At 38.0% G+C, this 23058-nt stretch overlaps 3 protein-coding genes across 4 annotated transcripts in view; 2 read left to right on the top strand and 1 right to left on the bottom strand.

Moving 5' to 3' along the window:
* The window catches only part of ssfa2 (sperm specific antigen 2), a 34007-nt gene extending 33880 nt beyond the window's left edge, over positions 1-127 (bottom strand). For both annotated transcript variants that reach the window (XM_022740541.1, XM_022740542.1), the window contains exon 1: positions 12-127. In XM_022740541.1, coding sequence (XP_022596262.1) covers positions 12-54 — 43 coding nt within the window. In that variant the 5' untranslated portion in view covers positions 55-127. The remainder of the gene's footprint in view (positions 1-11) is intronic.
* A 12017-nt stretch (positions 128-12144) lies between these two features.
* neurod1 (neuronal differentiation 1) lies at positions 12145-18636 on the top strand. The gene is made up of 4 exons (XM_022740753.1): positions 12145-12231; positions 14335-14606; positions 15823-16052; positions 17494-18636. Exons 2-4 carry the CDS (start codon positions 14347-14349, stop codon positions 18054-18056), a joined length of 1053 nt encoding a protein of 350 aa, XP_022596474.1. The 5' UTR covers positions 12145-12231; positions 14335-14346; the 3' UTR covers positions 18057-18636.
* A 3519-nt stretch (positions 18637-22155) lies between these two features.
* cerkl (ceramide kinase like) overlaps positions 22156-23058 on the top strand; it is a gene marked incomplete at its 5' end in the record, with an annotated part of 34308 nt that continues 33405 nt past the window's right edge. The window contains one exon of the mRNA XM_022740291.1: positions 22156-22184. Within this exon, the coding sequence (XP_022596012.1) occupies positions 22156-22184 (29 nt within the window). The remainder of the gene's footprint in view (positions 22185-23058) is intronic.

Raw genomic sequence — 23058 nt, 5'->3', positions numbered from 1 at the left:
AGACAACCCACCTGAAGCAGCACTCGTGTCTATTTCCATAGCTCCACTCTCCATATCTACCTGTCTGTGTGTCTGGTTGGGGTCAGTCAGTCAGAGAAGACTGACGACTCTACAGCAACATCAGCAACAGGTATGTCACCTGGCGAGAGAGAGAGAGAGAGAGAGAGAGATGTTACAAAGTCGTATGCAGGTCATATGATAGCAAGGCAGCTATAGATGGCAGGAGGCAAGTGCACAGCAGAGACAAACTTGAGACAGCAAGGAGCAATTGAGTTTTTACTGCTGAGAAAACTGACCATCAATTAACTTCTATAAGTGTCTCCCACACAAACAGTGTGTGTCCCATCCTGGAGGGATGAAGCAGAGTAAAGATGGTTTTTGGTGAGATGAGAAGTTGACAAGTGGACTTAATTATTGATGAGTTACCCACACTGAGAACCAGCTGAGATTACACACACACACACACACACACACACACACACACGCACACAGGTTTGGAAACACGGATGTTGTGAAACTCACTAAAGGAAAAATACTTTAAACAGCAGTGTATTTTAGCAGCTATAATTTATAATTTTTAGAATAACGTTACATATCAAATGACAATGTTAAAACAATGTGACAATATGCAAAGTGTCACTCATAGTGAGCTGAAATATCTCAACAACTATGTGATGGATCACCATGAAATTTTATAGAGACATTTATGGTCCCCGGAGGACGAATCCTACTGACTTTGTTGAGCCCTTGACTTTTCCTTTAGTGCCACAATGAGGTTCCTATTTTCTGCTTATGAGTAAAATGTTTCAATAACTACTGACTGGACACTTGTTATTGTTAAATTTTTCCAGTACTAAAGTTTGTGACCTAGAAAATGTGGATGGGAGTGCTATTAGCTACATGCTAATAGCTAAACTAAGATGTGAATATGATAAACGTTATACCTGCTCAGTATCAGCATGTTACTGTCACTAGCACTAGCTGCTGGCATGACTGCAGATGCCTCAGTCTTACTGACAGATGAATGACTCAATTGTCAAAGATGTTGGTGATTACTTTTCTGTTGACTCACTGATTATTCAAGTAAATGTTCCAGCACTAACAATAATGATCTAAGAACATAGTATATTGTCAATAGTGACTCTGAGTAACTTAAATACTGATATTATTATCAATTAAATACCTTTCAGTTTTGGACTGTTTGGGTGAACAAAACAAGACGTTTGAAGACGTCACCTTGGACTCTGAGAAGATGTGATGGGAATTTCTCTCCTTTTCCTGACATTTTATACACCAAAGTATTAATGGGTTAATTGCAAACATAATCAATAGGTTCACTGTTTAAATGTTAGTAGCAGCCTTTCAATTTCTTTTGGCACTAACTCTCTCCGCTCAGACTCTCAGCCAGCTGGTCAGGGACACAGTCACAAAGTCATTTACTGAAATAAAACTCCATGTGAATATATGAACAGTAACAAAAGCCAGAAGAGAAAATGAGGAGATGAAAAGAAAAAAACTAAAGCACCAAGGTAAATATAAAATAATACATATGGGGCCACTGAACAGAGGAGAAAAGGATGGAGAGGAAATCCAAATGAGAACGTGTGAAACAGGAAACAAGTGTTTAGAATGAAAAACAGAACAACTTCCTGTCCGTGAGAGAGAGAGATGGGGGAGTGAGGGAGGGATAGGGTTATTTATAGATTACTCATGTAAATGCAAAACAAACTGGAATGTCAGAAAACAACAAAATACGCAGACTATGAGCAGGGAGTGAGTCTTCTGCAGCTGTCTTCGATGCACATGAGGGAAAACATCAGGGGTAGTGATGAGCTGGTCAGCTGGTTTTCACCCTCATCGCAGCCCTCTTATGTTATCTGTCTCTAAATATCAACCACTCAGCTCCTGCAGACTTAAAAGGAGGCTATAAAGAGCGTGTAGTGTCGTTAAAGGATTAAATGGTGAAAAAAAACATCTGGGTATTGAACATCTGGTTACTCTGTGTTATGCCTGTAGCACAGAGTATCAAAATTTTTCTAAAAAGTACTAAAAGTTGGCATGCAATGTCTACCCAAATATTTCCTATTCAAATAATAATTTCGCTAACCTTAGACTATGTTTTAAATATGTTTATATAGTGCTGTGTGCTGAACCAGGTTTTCATCAAGGATCTCGATGTACTTTGCTCTGTTCAGCTTTCACTCAACCCTGACCAGCCACCCTGCCCCTGCTGCTGAAAAACACCACTACACATGATGCTGCCACCACCATGCTTCACTGTTGGGATGGTACTGGGCAGGTGGTGAGCGGTGCGTGGTTTCTGCCAGACATGACGCTCGGTTTCATCAGAGCAGCGAATCTTGTTTGTTCAGTCCTTTAGGTGCTTTTTGCAAACTCCAAGCAGCTTTCATGTGTTTTACTGAGGAGAGGCTTCATCTGGACACTCTGCTATGTGAGTGCTGCAGTGATGGTTCTCCTTCTGGAAGTTTCTCTCATCTCCACAAAGGATCTCTGGAGCTCAGCCAGAGTGACCATCGGGTTCTTAGTCACCTCTCTTGCCAAAGCACTTCTCCTCCGATTGCTTAGTTTGGCCGGGCGGCCAGCTCCAAGAAGAGTGCTGGTTGTTCCAAACGTCTTGTATTTAAGAATTATGGAGGTCACTGTGCTCTGTGCAGAAATGTTTTGTAGCCTTTCCCAGATCAGTGCCTCAAAACAATCCTCTCTCTGAGCTCTGCAGGCAGTTCTTTCCATGAACTGGTTTTAATGTTGTGGCTGATCGGTGTATATATGTCAAGCAATACAATAAAATAACGAATTCTACACACTGCAGGAAGCACTCAAGAAAAGCCAAAGATACAAGCATAACAAATCAATATCAGTTAAGTCAAACTATTGGAGAAGATAAGGTGCGAAGGGTATAAACAAACTTCTGTTTATGATTCAGCCCTGAGAAGTAACCAGAGCCGAAAGCCAATTAGATTAGAAAGATAATCTGCAGCTATTTTGATAATCAACTCATAGTTTCATCTGTTTTTCAAGCAACAATAGTGAAAAATTCCAGCTTTTCTTTGTCATGTTTCATTGGAAACTAAATATATTGGGGTATTTGGACTTTTGGTCTAACACAAGACTTTCGTGACTTTAGATAATTGTTGAGTTTACAAAGACTGGATTAATTAAAAAAATAACTGGCAGATAAAGCATTAAGGAAAATAATCGTTAGGTGCAGTCGTGTGATCAGTTCACTGTTAAAGTGATGGACTAATGATAAGTTATTTTAGTGTCTTCTCTGTAGACGGACATTATAATCATTTTATTTTTACTGTACTATATAAATCAGTTAATCTACTTTAAAATGAGTAAAACAATTATTCGATTTTCAAAAATTTTACACATTGATTTTCTGTTGATTGATTCATAGACTGATCATTGCAGCTCTACATTATGTAAGCAAGTATAAATCTGTTTTATGGACTCTTGCAATGAAGTATTAAAAAATGTCTGTTGTAAAAAAAAATGTCTTTTTTCTCTGTTTAATATCATTGTAAACTGAATGTCCCTGAGAGAGGATGACCCACTGACTGTATGAATACCCAGCCTGTCGGAAAGTTAACCTGCCGGCTCTGACAGAAACCAGACTCACAGTTCGCGACTGTATGAATGAAATCACACTGTTACAGACGATTTCCTGCAGCCTGAACACAGCAAACACTCCAGCTGCTCCAACACTCGAAGCCTCTCATCGCTGACAGAGATCACGGCAAACACAGTTGAAGAGCAGTGTGAAAGTGGGACACAGAGTCTGTTTACATCACTTTTACGTCATTGTTACAGCAAACTGCGGGATGACACGCTAGAGGATCAGAGAGAAGCTGAACAAAGGCTCCACTTATTTGTGGCAGTTTATGTTTCTGCTCCACAAAATACTGTACTTTTTTTCTCCACTGCTTTAATTCTATTTAACTTTAGTTGCTTTACAAATCAAGATTCTTCATACAAAACATATGAAGAACTAAAATATGATGCACTGTTAAAAAAACTTAACTACTAGTGTGTAAAAATGTAGCTTAATGGTTAGTCAGTTAGTTGATCTGTTAAATATTAATGCATAACTAATAATTATCTAATAATATAGCCCTATTATAGAAGTATAGTGTAGTGTAGCAGTATATACTGTATATCATATGCTATATACACTCACAGGACTCGTGTCTCAGCCCAAAACAAACTTAACTATGTCAGTATTAAAGCTAAAAAGACTGGTCAAATTGATCAGTCAAACCATAAACCATTATCTTGATAATCAATAAATCATTTCAATAATTTCCCAGATATTCTCTAGTTGAAAGCTTCCAAAAATGTGATGATTTGGTGCTTTTCTTTGTCACATATGATAGTAAATTGAATATATTTGAGTTCATTCAATTATTCCAGCAATTTGAAAAGCTTGCACTCTGGGAAATTACAGTTGCCATTTTCTATTGTTTTCTGATATTTTATTGACTAAACAATTAATTGATCGATCAAGAGAATAATCAACAGATTAATCGAAAGTGAAAATAATCAAATAATAATTAGTTGCAGCTCCGCAGGAACCAGAAACAATTCAAGAATATTAATACAACACTGCCAGCAACATGTTCGCAGAATGGTTAAAGAAAGAAGAAGCTGTTTCAGCGTTCATATGAGCATCAAACTGCCCAACAGTATATTAAGTGTTTCATAATCAGCTACAACAATAAAATCACACTAACACATTTATGCATCAGTAATAATCACCTGATATACATATTTTTACTTCTGATCCGTCAGGTACATTACATGCAAGACTTTTAATTGTAATTGGAGTATCTTTACAATGTGGTGCAATAACAAGAGCGTTCTTGTTTCACTTTTGGTATTAACTGCTAAGTAATGGGCAGAATAATCAATAATGAAAATAGACATTAGTCACAACCCTACAAGCCAAAAAAAGGTTGGGTACAAGTGCATTATAAGTCACACAGGGGTGAAGTGAAAGCCGTCAGGTGGCTGAGTGTTTGAACGACACAGATAACATTGAAAAATATCTAGAAAACATCCAGATGCAGTGGTAGAGAAAGTATTTAAATTGGTTACTCAAGTAAAAGTATCAAAATATAACCGCATTATGCTCCATTTCAAGTAGAAGTCCTGCATTCAAAAACTACAAATTCAGAAGTATTAGGAACAAAATGTACTTTTGTTTCATTGTTACTGATGCATTAAAAGTACTATCAGCAGTACTTTTAATATTGTAGTTGGTCGGATTGAAAATATTTAACAACCTTAATTACGGGCAGTTTCATCTCACAATGCTAAAATACTATAATACTATAGTACTAGTAATATTTCCCTCTGAAATGTACTGAAGTAGAAGTACAGTAGTGGTGGAAGAAGTACTCAGACCCTTTACTTAAGTAAAGCAATATTACTGTGTACAAATACTGCATTACAAGTAAAAGACATCCATTCAAATGTTACTTATTTAAAAATGCGTAAGTATTAGCAGTAAAATGTACTCACAGTATTAAAAGTAAAGGTACTCATCACACATCAGTACAGATGCAATAGTGAGTTAACTTTACCCTGCACCCATGGGTAGAAAACCATTGGGCCACCAATCAAATCCAAGACAAGGGGTTATTTTGTCTTAGCACTAAAATCATATTTTATTTGGGTTAAAATAACCCAACAGTAATATTGTTTTTTTTGTTTTTTTTTAAATGAGTCAAAATAACCCATTGGTTATTAACCTTTTTATCCAGTATGGCAAAGGTGCGATAGTAACAATGTGTAAGGAGCATTTTATGCTGTTGCTGATGTAAACTGAACTAACCTTAATCTTTAAGCTGGTGGGTCAATTAAACAATATACTGTGGCATTGCACTGTATTTTGTAAGCTCATCATAGCCTTTGTAACTTGACCCAGTTACTACTGCTGTTAAATAAATGTAGTGCAGTAAAAAGAACAATATATTTCCCTCTGATTTTGAGTGGAATAGAAGTAGAATTAAATATTCAAGTACAAGTACCTCTAAACTGTACTTAAGCACTGAACCTGAGTAAATGTACTTAAGTTTCAGCTTCACTGTTTCTGATGAAGCAACTGAATGTTTCCTCTTTCTAAAGAGCCAAACAGCTTGTTTGTCAACACACAACAAGTTTCTGTAAGATAGATATACAAACACACACACACACACACACACACACACACACGCACACACACACGCACACAGACACCAGTGGTGGAGAGTAACTAAGTACATTTAAGCACTGTACTTCAGTACAGTTTTGAAGTACTTTTACTATACTTGAGAATTTAATTTTACTTAATACTTCTACTACACGACAGTTCAGAGGAAAATTGTATTTTACTTCACTACATTTATTTTAAAGCTTTAGTTACGATTTACTTTGTAGATTCAGATTATGAACACAAAATATGGTCACAATGACAAAAAGACACATTGTGATGTATTATTATAAGTACACTACTCAACAGTAGATAAAGTTATTGAGTGAGTAATTAAAATTATTCCCACCAAATGATTTACACATTAATGCATCATTAATTATAATTCAGTAAAATAATATGAGGTGTTCTGAAATGAGAATTCAGGACAAAGAGTGGCTTTTACTTTTGGTACTTTAAGTCTAATTTGATGCAGAATATTTACTTGGAATTGTGTTTCTACACCGCTGTATTGCTACATTTAGGCCTACTTCAGTAAAACATCTGAGCACTTCTTCCACCACACACACACGCACACATAGTAATGAAGCCACATCTGAATCTTTAAATATCCGCTGTATAAACATCATTCAATAGCGCTTTGATTTTGATTCCTGATATAAAGTAAAACGAGCCCTTTTACACTATCGTGTTACATGAATAGCTCCATTTCTCTCTGAGCTCACACTGTCTTGTTTATCCTGTTTAGCTGTTCCTGCTGTTTGACACGCAGGAGAGCACTGACAGCGGTCGTAGTAAAACTCTCTACAACTCCAAACACCACCAGCAGCAGGACTATCACCTGCAGCGGTACAACCAGCCGTATCATTAGCAGTACCGCGAGCGGTCAGTGCGACTCACCGTCATGTTTCTCCGCAGTTTGTATCTCAGCTCCCAAACTATCCAACTTGTCCAAAGTTTTCTAAAAACACTCCAACATTCCTGCTTCCGCTTCCTGAAATCACCCGCAGCAGCAGCAGCAGCGGCAGCGGCGGCGGCGGCAGCGTGGACGGAGAGGAGGCGGAGGGGAGGCGTGTCCTCAGCGGCCTGCGGCGGAGGAACAGCGACACCTGCCGGGCTGAGGGTGTGCACACGACACAGTCGTATACAAGAAAACAATTTAGGCCACAGCAATGCAAGATAGTTACCGATGATAATAGTTATGGGGACAGTATCAGAACCCATCCACTGTCTGAACCAGCACGTAAACAAATGCATGTGAAGTGGTTATTAGGTTGGTCTGCATTAAAAAAAAAATCTCAGCATATTTTAGCCCTATTTTCTCTACATGCTGTCAATACTCTGTAAAGCTTCCTCTACATTATTTTACACATTTATACATTTTTTTCTATCACCATTTTTTAGACCTTCATCATACCCTGACAAAAGTCCTCCTGTCTTTGAACCTTAAATGCACAATACAATACAATATAATATACCTCTATTATATATATACATTACATTTGTTGCATCCCCTATCTGTATGTAACAGTTTATCTCCATGTTATAGATGAACAGATAAATAAATAACCAAAATAATAATTAATAACTTATTCACTAATAACATATGAGTGATGTAAATCCTGTCAGTGCCTTAAATGACTGCTTGAAATGACTGTAAGTGACACCTTAAGGAACTCAACTTGTCTGACATCTGCAGTAACATGAGAGACTTTAGTACTGTTGTGACACACAATGGTTTGACGGTCCCTCTCAGCACTTTCTTCTAATATTCCCCTCACTATTAGAAACTGTGTGAAAGTGTGCATAGGAGAAATGGTGCTGTTTCAAAGGCAAAGAGTGGTCATGTTTACACAATGGAAGATATACCTGAATCGTTAAAGAAAGAAAGAAAGAAAGAAAGAAAGAAAGAAAGAAAGAAAGAAAGAAAGAAAGAAAGAAAGAGAATGTGTAGGGTGATTTTTGATTTTACCTGCAGTACCTATATTTAACCATCAGATGGAAACCAAACACCATTAAACTAAGGGCTGGCGGCTGCTATCACTCTCAACCTCAGCTGATTTAGTCTTCCAGTACAGGTACCAACACTGAAACAACTAACCTCCAGTTATTACACTGATGTTCTCTGATGCTTTTAAAGGTTTGTTCAAATTAGTTAAAGAAAACTTTATTTTGTCTATTCCAGAAAGTTGATAAAATTAAATGTTATGGATTGACTGTGAACTCTTGCAAAAGAAATTAATAATTAAATAAATAAACGAATAAATAAATAAATAAGTGCTATGCTGTTTTTTGTTGTTGTTGTGGGGTTTTTTTTGTTTATTTGTTTTTGTTTGTTTTAAAAAGGAAGAAAAAAGAAAAAAAGCTTTCATGTCTATATGTTATGTTTTCTCACTGTTTTAACACTTCTCTGATCTTTCTTCTTAAGACAGTGTCTCTCTTTCAACCATTGTGTTATTTGTTGTTTTGCATTGTTGTGTTGTGTCTTGTTTTGTTTTCTGTTTGTGTATGTTTTCACTTTAAATCCCCTATATGGCATTTTATACATCATATGAATATTAAATACATGGTTTATAACACATTATGATGTAGTTGTAAGTAGATATAAGTGTTTACCAATGTTTTTGTCAACATTTTAACTTCTCCTCTGGACACCCATGAGTGGAGGCTACTGTATAAACAGTGTGTGTGTGTGTGTTGAGTTTTCATTGGATACTGAGTTCTTTGTATGAATAGGGTAATCTGACCTTCTCTTCACACACACACACAAACACACACACACACACACACACACACACATACACACACAGCCTGCGGTATAGAATAATAATTCTTATTCATCATCAAGTTGCTACACTGCAAACTCTTCTTCGTTTCTGTCTCCGTTTGAAACATTTGTGGAATCACATTATTTCTGAATGTGTTGATCACTTGAAATTGTAAATGTCGGCCTCCTTCACTTATAGCTTTGGTTGGACTGAAACCATATTGCTGTTTCATTTACAATAGTTTTAACCATGCTGTCTAGTGAAAAACAGTACAGTTACTGTTATTGACTGCATTACATTTAATTCACACTACAACAACTGTAACCTTTAATGTAGAACTATAGTAGAATATATAGTCTATAAAAAACATCTAAAACTTACAATGTACAACACAGAACATGAAATAGCTTCAATCCTACGTATGAACATCTTAAAACTGTTAAATTAGCATTGAAATTCCAATCCAAAATTTAATTTAATCAAAAAACAGAGAGTTAAAATAATACTGTCTCTTTACAGCTCTGTAGGGTTTTATGATTTTATTTACAACCCATTTCCTGTGAAAAAGCCCTGAAAACCCGGTGTACATCACACTGCTAAGGACAAAACAGCAGGGACACTGTGAATTGACCTGGTACATGAATATGTGTTTCTATTCTAGAAATTGTCAAGAACTTTAAACTTGTTACTTGTTTTTAATAAAGTGTATTTCCTTCATGACTTGATCTGATACACTCCTCTGTTTTATATTCATTAATCCTGACCTGAACAGCAGAGAGATTGATTTTGCGTTAACCATTAGCTGTCATGGGATCCACACTGATGGACAGAAACACAGGTCCTCTAAAGTTGCCTGGTAACCTCCTAGCAACTGGTTCATTGTCACCATGGTGACCTCTTCACTGGAGAAAGGTCCAAAGTCCATGGCTTCTTTCCTGTCGATCAGAGCTGATGCAGCCAACCGTGGTGCAGTCACACCAAAATCAACCTGGCGAAATTCACTCACAAGGTGAGCCCGAAAGTAGGAGGGGACAGGAAGTAATGTTGTAACCATAACCTGTGGGAGCTGGCATGGCTAGCGGGCTAACAGCAGCAGTCCACAAAGTAGGAAATTGAACTGCGTTTTATCACAAACATTTTACTGTCATACGCTAACTGCAGCCAAACAACTTCCTCTCTTCTCTGCTGCTGCTTTTATTTTGCTGTGTAGTGATGAAATGAGAATATAAACTATCAATATCATTATAATTATTATTATAATATTATTATTAATACAGTTACTTTTTGTCCATGTATGATGGGAAGATCCTCAGTTGAGAGTTTGTTATTGACAAAAGTTCACCACAGCTCAGCCACCAAGTCCAGAGGGCAGAAATTTGGAATTATCCTCATAGGATGTGGACTGCTGAGATAAGCCCCTCCCACTCCCTAGATAAGCCACACCCACTATCCACTGACTTTTTCTAAACATTTAGTAAACGTAACTAACAGGCTAGCTGCTAGCTTAATGATTAACCAAGACTAAGGTTATGCTATCAAGCTAATTCATTTGCTAGTTGTTCAACCATGTTGTAAGGAAAAGGTGTAATAGATCTTATGAACAGCAACACTCCAAGGCGGGGTGAAAAGCTGACTGTCATAGAGCCGTGGGAGATGTGGTATTGTTTAAATATAGACAGCTAAAGTAAAATCAGAACTTCCAAGTTTTGTTCCAGACGTGAGAAAACCTCATTCAAAAGGCCACTGACATTTGTAACTGTGCCAATAACTAAAAATCCAGCCTTGGATCAGAAGTCTCAACAGAAGAAGTCCATGAGCAAGTCGCTCAGACATGTCTGTAATAATAGTAGGACAGAGAATGAATGCAGCTGGTAGACCTTTTCAAACACTATCTTACAACTGAGTATCATCAGCATAGCAGTGGAAATGAATTCCATCAGTGCATTTAATTTGAGCTAGAGTTGAAATATAAAGCCAAGAACGGAGCCCTGGGGTACTCCATATTTCACTTCAGAAAATATTGTAGAATTATTGTAGGAAACACACTGTGTTCTTTCAGATAAGTAAAAACTTTAACCACATGAGAGTCAGGCCAGAGACAACAGGCCCTGAAAGCAGATTGAAATAAGTCAAACAGATAATTGTTGGATATGTCTGTTGAAAGCTTCTGAGACACAACTCTTCCTAGTACTTTAGAAAACAATAGACGGTTGGAGAGTGGTCAATAATTATTAAGAGGTCAGCGTCTATGTCAATCTAATGTTGGGGATGATGGAGTCCCTCCTCCTGGCAACAACAGGGTTGGCAAAGGTCGAGAAGGAGCGGACAGTAGTTGTTCGTCAGTGAAAATCACAATGCACATGTCAGCGTCACAAGTGTCCCACAACCGAGTGCTGTGTGTGAATCCAAAGCCTGACATAGATTCTTCTTCTGCACCATAGAGCACCACTGTTGTCGGGGTAGCTGTTAAATCACACAACGTTTTGTCACACTCACATGGTTTGCAATTGCTGAACAGAAGTTTGTGATACAACTGCACCTGCAGCAAACACACACACACACACACACACACACACACACACACACACACACACACACACACACACACACACACACACACACACCACACACACACATGAGATCAGTCTCTTCATGTTCCTCTCTCTGTGGGACCATCCATGCCTCCAGGGGCCGGGATGGGGCCCCTGTCAGTTCAGTCCTGAAGTACAAGTTCATTTCTTAATTTTCTGATCGAACACAAACATCATCATCATCATCATCATTATTATATCTTCATCCTCTTCAACAACAGTAATGATAAACCTGTGCACACATTTTCTCTAAATGTCATACAATAATAACATACAGCACACACCAACACACATTACGCATGCGTCCGTATGTGGACAGATGGTCAACTTTCTTCACAAAGAGAGAGATGGAGAGAGAGAGAGAGAGAGAGAGAGAGAGAGAGAGAGTCTTTGGCTCATACAAATGGAAGATTTGTCACGTGATCCCCGGGGCCGTTTTAATGACGTATGCACCATATGGCGCGTGCCGGGAGGGCGGGGCCCCGATATGCTAATTACCCCCCCCGTGTGTGTGTGTATGTGCTGGGTATAAAAGCGGCATCATCCCACAAACACATCACAGAAAGCTCAGAGCAAGTCACGCACAGTCACGCACGGACACGCACACAGAGCCCACGGGATGCGTGCGATCTAACGGACAGAGGATCTTTAACAACAGGTAGGTTTTTGAACAGATAAATATCCAATATCTGATTTATGAATTCCTCCTCTGATCGGTTCCTCAGATCTCAGTGTAATGTGACCTGCAGGATGATAAATCTGATCATTTATACCTAATGAATATTAATCTGTCTCATCTGTATCAAACTGAATCAGCTTGCTCAAAATTAAACCAAGAATCTCTCTGTTAAAAAGTTAATTAACCTTTTTATTTAGTTTTCAGTTTTTATTGTTATTATTATTATTATGTTATTAGTATTTCTTAAAGTTTATAATTAAATATTCAACCCTCAGCCTGCCCTCAGCCGTTTACCTGCAGACATTTTTCATTAAAAACGTTCGTCTTCTTCCCTGGAATTTATTTATTCTAAAATCGGCTATTATTTATCTAGTAATTGCTGATGTTGTTTGTTTCATTTTTTTAAATTTATATTCGTCCTGTACCTCCGCTCACCTCCACCTGTCTCAGATCCACCTGTCTGTCGGTCTGTTACATTAACGGGACCAGTCAGCGGGAAACGGGGATGGATGAAAAGCGGATTTGATTCGTCAGCATAGGGTCAATTATTCTTATTCTTATTCTTATTCTTTATAAAGACTTCTGACTCCAGTCTACTAGTTTGAACAGCCTAAACTAAAATTCATCGTTGCGTTAAATTGTGTAGCTTAATTAAACATTTTGCTCCAGTTTATATATATTCTGTGCAGGTAAAGAAAATATCGTCAGAGACGTTTTATGTTACATACAGGTATGTGTATATATACATATATGTGTGAATACATTAAAATGTTGAATTTAACTAAGCAGATGCAGATTGGAATAACTGATCAATAACTAAACTGAACAAAAAGCTGATTCCTTTTCTGTCCGGACAATCTGAGTCTGTTTGGCTTGAAATTCTCAATTTTTCCAACAGTTTAATATCAAACTAAATGTCACGTGTAGTTTGATACAGACAGTACAGACTCAATCGGGGGATTTGTGATTTGACCTATATAGATAAATTTTGACTCTGTGGGATGTTTTTTTTTTTCTTACCATAGTTGCAGCTTCATTTTGACAGTAACCTTTTATTATTTCACGGTCTGCGTCCGCAACAGATTGATAAAAATTACGGATATTTGATTTGTCCCGCACATTCACAAAAGCGGAATCACACTTGAAGCGACTTAATACATTTTCTGTAAATTTAAAGTTCCGCATGAGTTCAGATTAGAAATCATTATTAGAGATTTTGTTTATAATTCATAAATCAGAATAAGCGCCAGTCACGTTGATTGGATTTTAAAAACCGACACATTTCAAAAACCTGTTTTTCAATAGGCTACATTTTCACACTGAATTTTCTTTCTTTGTAATTCAGACATGTAAAGAGCGTCAGCATCTCTAGATGATTTTATTGTGTTTCTTCCGTATTTTATTTGAAAGAAAATAATGGTTTGAGCCTCCATTCATCATCCGTCCACACACACCTGCTGATTCTGTTCAACACAAAGAAATAAAGCAAATATTCTGGTCTCATGGGAATAAAACTTTTCATAATTCAGTTCACTTCTATACAACTTTCTTTATCCCCTTTTATCCCGTTAAGGACATTGTGTTCAGCATGATCAACACAGGAGATTGGAAAAGAAGAAAACACTGTTAATCACTAAACTAAAAAAAAAAATCGGCTATAAACTTGAAAAAACTATGTGCGGAATTTGTAATAAATATAACTGTGTGGACTCAACCCTGCTGATCTTTCAAAATCCTTATACTGTAAAATCAAGAGCAATAAAAACAGCTTTAATCTCAAAAAGCAAAAACGAGTTTGGAGTTGGTGATTATTTATTGTTATTTGACAAAAATCTAATTTAATGTGTAGAACTTATACCGTCGTCTTGTGAGGTATGATATGAATATAATATATATTTATACGAAAATAAATTCAACCTGTTCTTAAAAATATGAAAAATTAGCAAATGAGACATTTATTTAATAATACGCATGGCTCTAATAGACAGGTTTATTCTTGTCTTCATAAACTCTCTGTGATAATGAGCTCTCTGCTGGAGCGTTTTCTTGTTTTCTCATGAACATATTTCTTCTGTTTTTCAGAGAATCAGCATCATGACCAGGTCTGTGCGGGACGAGCAGGCGTCAGTGGAGTCGGAGGAGCAGCAGGAGCTTCGCAGCCCCACAGGAGGAGAACCAGAGAGGGGAGGAGGAGGAGAGGAGGAGGAGGAGGATCACCTCCACCATTTGGAGGATGATGACGACGACGACGACGACGAGGAAGAGGAGGAGGAGGAGGAGGAGGAAGATGGCGAGAACAAACCCAAGAGGCGAGGGCCGAAGAAGAAGAAGATGACGAAGGCGCGAATGCAGAGGTGAAGAAGACGGTCTTGTTTCTCTTCTTGTTCTGTATTGTAAAGCTAAAGTGCAAAAAATGTAAAGTTTGTTTTGAGGGTGGCACCACAGGAAAAGCCATTAAGATGTAAAGGGTGCATCCTCTGAGGAGCAGGATTGTGATAAATATGATGAAAATCTGAGAGCTGAATAGACTAACATCACCATCTCTTTAGAAGGACAACTGGAATAAAATTTTACTCGGTGTGGGAGCTAACTGATTGTTATTTCTTGGAAATACAAAAACAGAATCATCAAATTTTGAAGGCTATGATCTAAAAACTGTTGTTTTATTGTGGATCTGAGAACATTTTAAAATGGGACTAGACGATCTGTTCATTCTCATTGCTCTAAAAGTGTAATTTCCGGCTGCAGCAGCCACCTGTTTTCAGCAAAACACAAGTTAGCAGCTAGCTGGTGAACATATTGTTTCCTTTAGGAGTCGGTAGAGACCAAACACAGCGCTACAAGAGATTGAATACTAGACTTGAATTCATCAGGTAGCCAGAAACATGACTCTTAAACATGACTCAAGTAAAATAAGCAACTGTTCAGCATAAGTTTAAAAGGTGATAATATGTCAATGTTGTGTTCACAATGTCTTTCTGCTGCCCCATGTGGCCAAAAAATAAATCAGTTATTGCAGGTTTAAGCTGAGAGGTGTTTTCTAAAACCATCATAACTTCAAACAATTTGTCAAACAGCAGCTTCCAGGACACGCACAATAAAAGCAGAGTAATAGATCACATCACTGTGGGGACCAGGGGGCAAATTCCCACTGGGACCAACACATTTACAGTTTGATTAATTCATAATCAAGATGGGAGAAGAGAATTTGATTGAAACATAGCTATTGCATGTTAGAAACTGCTGTGAGAGCATGTTATCATGCTCTCACAGCAGTAAGCTTTACCAGCTGCAGTGATTGTTTTGTCAACTTCACCGAAAGCGTCTTCTTATACTTCAAGTATATTTTTTCCTGCCTTATGTGTGTAACTGCATCAATCCACATATACTTTAGGCTGTGACAGTTGCCAAAATGCTGTAAGCTAATATTTAAGCTAATGTGCTAACTACTCATGGTTGCAGACAACTGTTTACCTGCAAAGTGATTTGAATGAAAATTATTACTACCAGGATTTTACAAATATGATGATTGATAAACACGCTAACGATCAATCCACTGATTTTCTGTAGGTTTAAAATCCGTCGGATGAAAGCTAACGCCCGGGAAAGGAATCGCATGCACGGGCTGAACGATGCTCTGGAGAGTCTGCGGAAAGTCGTGCCCTGTTACTCCAAAACCCAGAAACTGTCCAAGATTGAGACACTCCGCCTGGCCAAGAACTACATCTGGGCTCTGAGCGAGATCCTGCGCTCCGGCAAGGCGCCTGACCTCATGAGCTTCGTCCAGGCGCTCTGCAAAGGTCAGTATCTGATAAAAAAAGCAGCGGACAGTCTGGAGCCAAAGGTCAGGTTGTTGGGAATAAACATGAAGGGAAAGTTATGAGCAAGTGGCCTGAACAAGTGAAGGTTTTTTTTACATTGAAATGTCATTTAAACCCAACAGCGCCCTCCAGCCCCAGTGATTGGGGCGTTAAAATGAGTATGAATGTCTGAACCATTTCACAAAAATCCATCCAATAATTGTTGATATATTTCGGTCTGGACCAAAGTGGTGGATTGACCAACCAACACTTCAGGATGGCTGAAAAAAGGGAAGCTAATTCAAAATATTTTAATGAAAAAAGGTTAAATATGTATTTTTAGAATGATTATAAAGTTTTATCCATTGACTGAATAAAATTTTACACAATATGATGATCAGATATTTTTGTTCAATAAAGCTATGAAATATACTTTGTGATGTCACAGCTGAGTAATTTAGTGGAATGGACGTTATTATGAGCAAAACTCTATGTTTTAAACTGCAGTTTAAAACATAGAAAATGAGATATGTTGCTGTCAGGGCTGTTGATGGGAGTGATCTCATAGTTTTGTTGATGGAACTGAAAGGTGTTTTTATCAAAGGATTTAAAGTCGTCTTTTGCTTATTTCATGGTATTTTGACCAGGCTTGGGAACCATATTTCAGAAAAACAGACTATTTTCTTTTTCCACTTTCCATTCGTTGGATCAGGATTTTGTTTTTCATACTTGGTAGCTCCATTTCACAGAGGTCAGGAAACTGAAACTGCGATACATCCTGATATGAGAAAATAACGGACTTGAGTCCATCATTGTAATAAATATCACAAAGGGATTTACTTTTAATTTATTAAAATAGAATTAATGTTAATTAACAAATATTATTATTTAGTAACAGGTAGTATTAGGAGTAAACACTTTTTGTTTATTAGCAGATGTTAACTCTTATTGATGCTTAATTAAAGGTATTGAGGAATTAATTATTATGAACATTTATTAGTAGGTATTAACAAATACTAATATTTATTAACATTTATTAACACGTAATGGCATTTATTAAGTATCAAAATATATTCACATTTAGTAATAGGTAATTAATGATATTAAGATTAATTAGCAGGCATTGATATTTATTAACATGCTATGGACACCTATTGACTAACAAGGTTATGATATTACATTTAGTAATAGGTATTGATATTTATTAATATTGATAATGTTTATTAACAAGCACTGGCAGTTATTATAAGCTATTAAAATATATTAGTATAACTTAAATGCTATTCATACTGATTGATAAGTATTAAGAAGCACTGACACTTATGGATATGCATTAACACAAAGTAACATGTATTGACGTTACATGTATAAATATGTAGTAACAGGCACTGATATTAACATGTATTGATAAGTACTGACTGGTTATTGTCTCTGTTCTCAGGTCTGTCTCAGCCAACCACTAACCTGGTGGCGGGCTGCCTGCAGCTGAACCCTCGGACTTTCCTGCCGGAGCAGACACCTGACCTGCCGGCTCATCTTCCCCCTGCCGGACCTGCTGCCTATCCTGGACACTTCTCCTACCAGAGCCCCGGGCTGACGGCCGGCCTGCCCAGCCCGCCCTATGGCACCATGGAGCCCTCCCACATCTTCCACCAGGTCAAAGGTCAGCCATACGGCCCTCTGGAGCCCTTCTTTGATGGCGTCCTGGTGTCAGACGGCCCAGCTTTTGATCCGCCCCTCAGCCCACCACTCAGCATCAACGGAAACTTCTCCTCGTCCTTCAAGCACGAGGCCGTCACAGCCGCCGACTACGACAAGAGCTTCTCCTTCAGCGTGCACTATGGAGGAGGAGGAGCTGGGGGACACGCTGCCATCTACGGCGGCGGGGGGTCCAACCCGCGGTGTGGGGAGCTGCAAGTGGACGGGTTGATGGGCTTTGACGGACACTCACACCACGAGCGACTGATGAACGCCCAGCTGAACGCCATCTTCCACGACTCCTGAGGAAGAGGAGGATGATGGACTAAGAGACTGATGGAGACAGAGACAGACAGACAGACAGACCATTATATATCTTTCTTTCTGTCCTTCTTTCTTCTTTCTGTCTGCGTCAGGCTCTACGACTCTGGTCATGAGGACGGTGGTGTTGGCGATAATATCACGTTGTTGATGTAATCTTTGTAGCGCTTCATTCTGAGGAGACGCTTTCTGAATGTCTCATTGTTATCCATATTATCACTTAAAAATAATCAATAATCAATAAGCAATAATCTGGAAGAAACTATGCAATTTTGTTAAAACCTGAGCAATGCTCAGTTGATGATTCCAAATGTTGAAAGAATAAAGATTTCTCTATTTTTGGGTCAGTGTGTCAGTGAGGCGATGCTGGGCTGGTGTTAGGCTGGTTTCCAAGCCGGGAGTGGGCCGGGAATGGGCCAGGAGTGTTCATGTTGTTCATGTGGTTTTTACTTTATGCTTTTTATAACGTTCCTGTAGCGTTCTGTTAACATTTCATGTGACTCTTGTTCATATTTTATAAGATAGATGTTTATAAAGGCCTTTTATTAAAAGGAATTCAATGTGATTCATTTGAGAGACTCTTTTTATCAGCAACAAAACAAGACAACAAAACACCTCAGTTTAGTCAAGTTCACTCTGGTTGTATCTTTCAAGCTATCATCAGTTTGTGCCGCTCATGTATTAGCATGCATTCAAGTCACAGAGGTAACCATCAGTTTCTTTAAAAGATAATTGAACAGTACTTATAATGTCTAAAACACATTTATACATAAAACACTGAGATCATAAAAACTCAGCCAATAAACTCAATATGTCCTCAGTGTCACATAAAATCCCTTTATCTCCAGGAGCAGCTTAATGTTTAATGCAGACAGTGTAAAGATCAAGCCTGAATTTGTTGATCCACACTTTTCAGAACCAGGATGAATTTCCACCATGTCAGCGGATTAATTGCTCAAACAATCAACAATCTTGCCGTTAGATGGTTAGATGTGCAATTTGACAAAGTAATACTACCAATCTCTTTTTTTAGGACAGGGCAGTCCTCTTTTAATCAAACCTTACTGGAATTTTCAATGGACAAAACAACTCAAGGGCTACATGTTTACACTCACACCCACATTGTGCCTGGTTGACTAAGCCATAGTCTTTTGCTGTACAGACAGGGTCATTATAACATATCGTATGAAATAACAGAGCGTATAAGATTAATAAAATTGCAGTGTCTTCTCACTTTAAGATAGATGCAGATATCCTTAAAAATAACAAGACTGAAAACCTTTTTGAGAGGTTGACGTTTTGGAGATACAAGGTTTCTATGTGACAAAAGCATTATTTTAAGTGGATTTTAGGTTCCAAGTATGATACTAAACACATATCTCCTTACAGAGAAAACCCTGTTAACATGTTAACAGCATTATCACACCGACTGAAGGACAAAACCAGGATTTGTGTGTGTGTGTGTGTGTGTAGTGTGTGTGTATCGATGGGTGTGTTGTTGTGCTATCTTTGTGGTGTTGTGTGTGTGAAGGGCACAGATGTTCGTTCTGCAGGCAAGACTTTAATTTATGAAAATGATCTCGTTTATGCATGAGAGCCCCCCTCCATACATACTGCTGTCCTGCTGTGTGTGTGTGTGTGTGTGTGTGTGTGTGTGTGTGTGTGTGTGTGTGTGTGTGTATGTGTGCATGTGTATGTGTTGAAGTGTGTAAGTCAACAGGGACAATATGGTGGCCATATCCCACCATTTAGCCTCCCTGTTAAAGTGGAATAATAATGAGAGCAATTCAGACTGCAGCATAAAGATTCACTCATCCAAATAAAACAGAATCTATTAAAAAACTATACATAAAATCTATACAAAAATATCAAAATAGTCACAATACAAACAAATTCTGCTTTAAAATAAATGACAAGACACTAAAATTATTAAGCTGAACATCGTGTGGACCTTTCACATTACAGAAGACAGCTACTGAAGTAGCAGCAGTAGTATTAGCAGTATTAATAGCAGTATTAGCAGCAGTCTTTGAGATAGAGGGTTTTGTATTTCAGTGTGTTGGCTGATCATAACACTGATTAATGCAGCTTAATCTTAGCCATCTGTCATCAACACACACACTGCGTGTTTGTAGCTCATAAGGTATTTATTCATCAGCCAGGGCGCATCCTGCTTTCTGATTGGTTGGCAAGTGTCTGTGAAAATCATGTACAGTATGATGACAGTGCTCAAGATATCTTAACCTGCAGGTAACAATAACAACAGTACTGACACTTCGAACCTGGTTAGCACTTACCTGAAACTGACCTGATCATGAGTTAAACTGATTACAGACACATTGTAAAGGAATAGCTGCCTGTCTTTTTGTTCATATGGTACATGATAATTTTCTCCCAGGTTTCTACACAGAGACAAAAGTGGACTCATCTCCACTGAGTCCACTTCCAGAAAACCTACATCATAATAATGATTTGTACACACATAAAATTATAATAAGACTAAGAGTTAGAAATTGTACTCATTTGAACAGTATTATTACTGTATTATCAACAGGATATTGCTATACAACTGTGCAAATTTACTGTGACATTAACAACAACAGTATTGTATTATTAACAGTGCTTTGCTGTTGGTGACGCATACAGGTTGTCACTGTAAAACCAACCAATCATGAGGGATTAATACTCCTTGACTGTGAAAACTTCTGATAACTCATTAATTAGCATAAATTACTACAAACCAAAATAAACTAGTAGTTCTTGATTGTGAAAACTAACCAGGTGCGGAACTAATTGAATTCAACAATTCTACCTTTTTCATTCACTTTATTCTGCTCTAAGACTGCTATAGCTGGTGTGTGTGACGGCTATTGTAGAAGATATATTTGGGAATACCTATCAAGCAAATCAAAAGTTGAAATAATGACATTTCCTCTCAACACGTTTACAGATACTAGAAAGTGTTTCTAGATTTTTATAGTTACTGGGATACTGCTTTGAACTTGCAAATTTGCCGGAGAGTGGGTCATGAAATGTTCTTAAATGCCTGATGTTGCTTTCTTCACAGTTCATTATCATTATCCACTTGCAGTTTCATCTCTGGGAGCTGCTACACCTCCCCTTCATTTTTCAAGACTGTTTCAAATTAAAATTACTTGTTAAAATTATTGGATTGCTCTTTTTCTCCTCCCTCTAGCTGTGTTTACTGTTTTTTTCTGTTTGCATCCACCTGAATAAATGCCCAATGTTCAGTCTCTTTTAGCTCTGTTTTTGGTCTCCACCAACTCCTGATGGAAATATCTGGCTGCTAAATGCTAGTTGCTAACTTAGCCTGTCTTGATGTTACAGTGGGTTTTAATTTTCACTGAAAAATTAGCGGCCTGAGAGACTGGACCAGACAGGACAGGTTCTATGAATAAAATAATAAAATAATGAGTCAAACTGGTTTAAAAAAGACTGTACAGCTGTAGAGACAGTATGATTAGGCGATTCATTTCCAGTTTTTTTTTTTAAATTAAATGTTAAAATAAATTACAAACATGAGGTTTTCTAGGTTTACTTGAAGAAAAGTAATGCTCACATTAAGTATCATTTTCAGTTTAGATGACGTGAATACTTCTTTCTCCACTGATGCTCTCTAACCGATTACAAACTGATGTAAAGACGCAGCTTTAAACTCCTCTGGGTTTACACACTGTGTGCGCGCTCCCTCGTATCCGAGGGATATACGCGCGCCCGCCCGCTGATTACACTCTGGTAGCTCTGTTGCGTTGCCCGAGCTGTGAGTCCACGCGGTAAAGCTGATGCCAGTCGCCATAGCGACGAGACCCCGGAAATACACCACAACCTGCCGTTCGTGATCAGCTTACTGCACGTTTATCTGTCGCTTCGTTTATCAGAGAGGGACTCTGTTTGTTTGTTTGTTTATTTATTTGTTTGGTCAATAAACATGTCGGAGCCTGAAGAGGAGCTGCAGGGAGAGCAGCGAGACAGCACGAAGAAGAAGAAGAAAGAGAAACGGAGCGGGAAGAAGAAGAAGAAGCAGAAGGAGAAGCGGGAAGAAGAAGAAGAAGCACAGCAGCAGGTGGAGGAAGATGAGGAGGAAGAGCACAGGTGAGTGGGTCTTCTGAGGTTCCTTCAGGTCCAAGTTCTACACAGAACCAGAACAGAGTTAAGTTTAAGTTTAGTGAAAGAAGATCCTTAAATTCTTCCCTACAGGTAAAGTATCAAGAACATTGTTTTACAACTCTTTCAAAGTAAAAGCTGTGTGGTCAAAACCATACCAAATTAAAAGTAAAAGAATGGATCTTGCAATAGTTATGTTTTTACCTATGGTTTTTACCATAGTTTTTTACAGAGGCACAATGAGAATTCTTTAATCTGAAATGTTTTTTGTGTTCCCTCGCAATATTTTTTACATTCCCCCTGATCCATACAGTCAAGTTTAGGGAAGCACTGCAGATACTCCAGAGACAAGAGGTGGTGTGACACGTCACATGATGCATTTATTCCTGATTCCTTCATTCAAAGGCTAAACTCCAACAGTATACAGCCACCAGCTGTGAGCACAACTGCAGCTGCTCTGCCTGCGATAGGTGAAACTGTGGCTGTAGCTGCATATGTGGTTGAATATTTTGCTATGGACATGGCTACAGTAGTTGCACTGTGGCTACTCTTTACTGCTCCTGTTAAAACTAGCCAAGAAAGCATTGTTAAGTCACACAAAGTCTTTCTATTACATATGACAGATGTGTCAATACACCTTGAGTTCAGGAATACAGTAACTTACAATACAACGCACAGCCGGTACAATCATGTCAATTCACTGCACACCGAAGACCTAATGTAGTTAATATTACACCCATTATAAAGTAATGTCACAGTAATCACAACAACTAAATCACAATTAGCGACAGCGGTAGCCAAAGTTATATCATCACCTAGCTATTGTCATAATTTGATTTAATTTCACTTTATAATCAGAAAA

This window comes from Seriola dumerili, unplaced genomic scaffold, assembly GCF_002260705.1.
Source record: "Seriola dumerili isolate Sdu_G_001 unplaced genomic scaffold, Sdu_1.0 BDQW01000052.1, whole genome shotgun sequence".
NCBI classification, from domain to species: domain Eukaryota; kingdom Metazoa; phylum Chordata; class Actinopteri; order Carangiformes; family Carangidae; genus Seriola; species Seriola dumerili.
The sequence above is the reverse complement of the archived record's forward strand: the minus strand, read 5'-3'. Positions and strand labels throughout refer to the sequence as shown.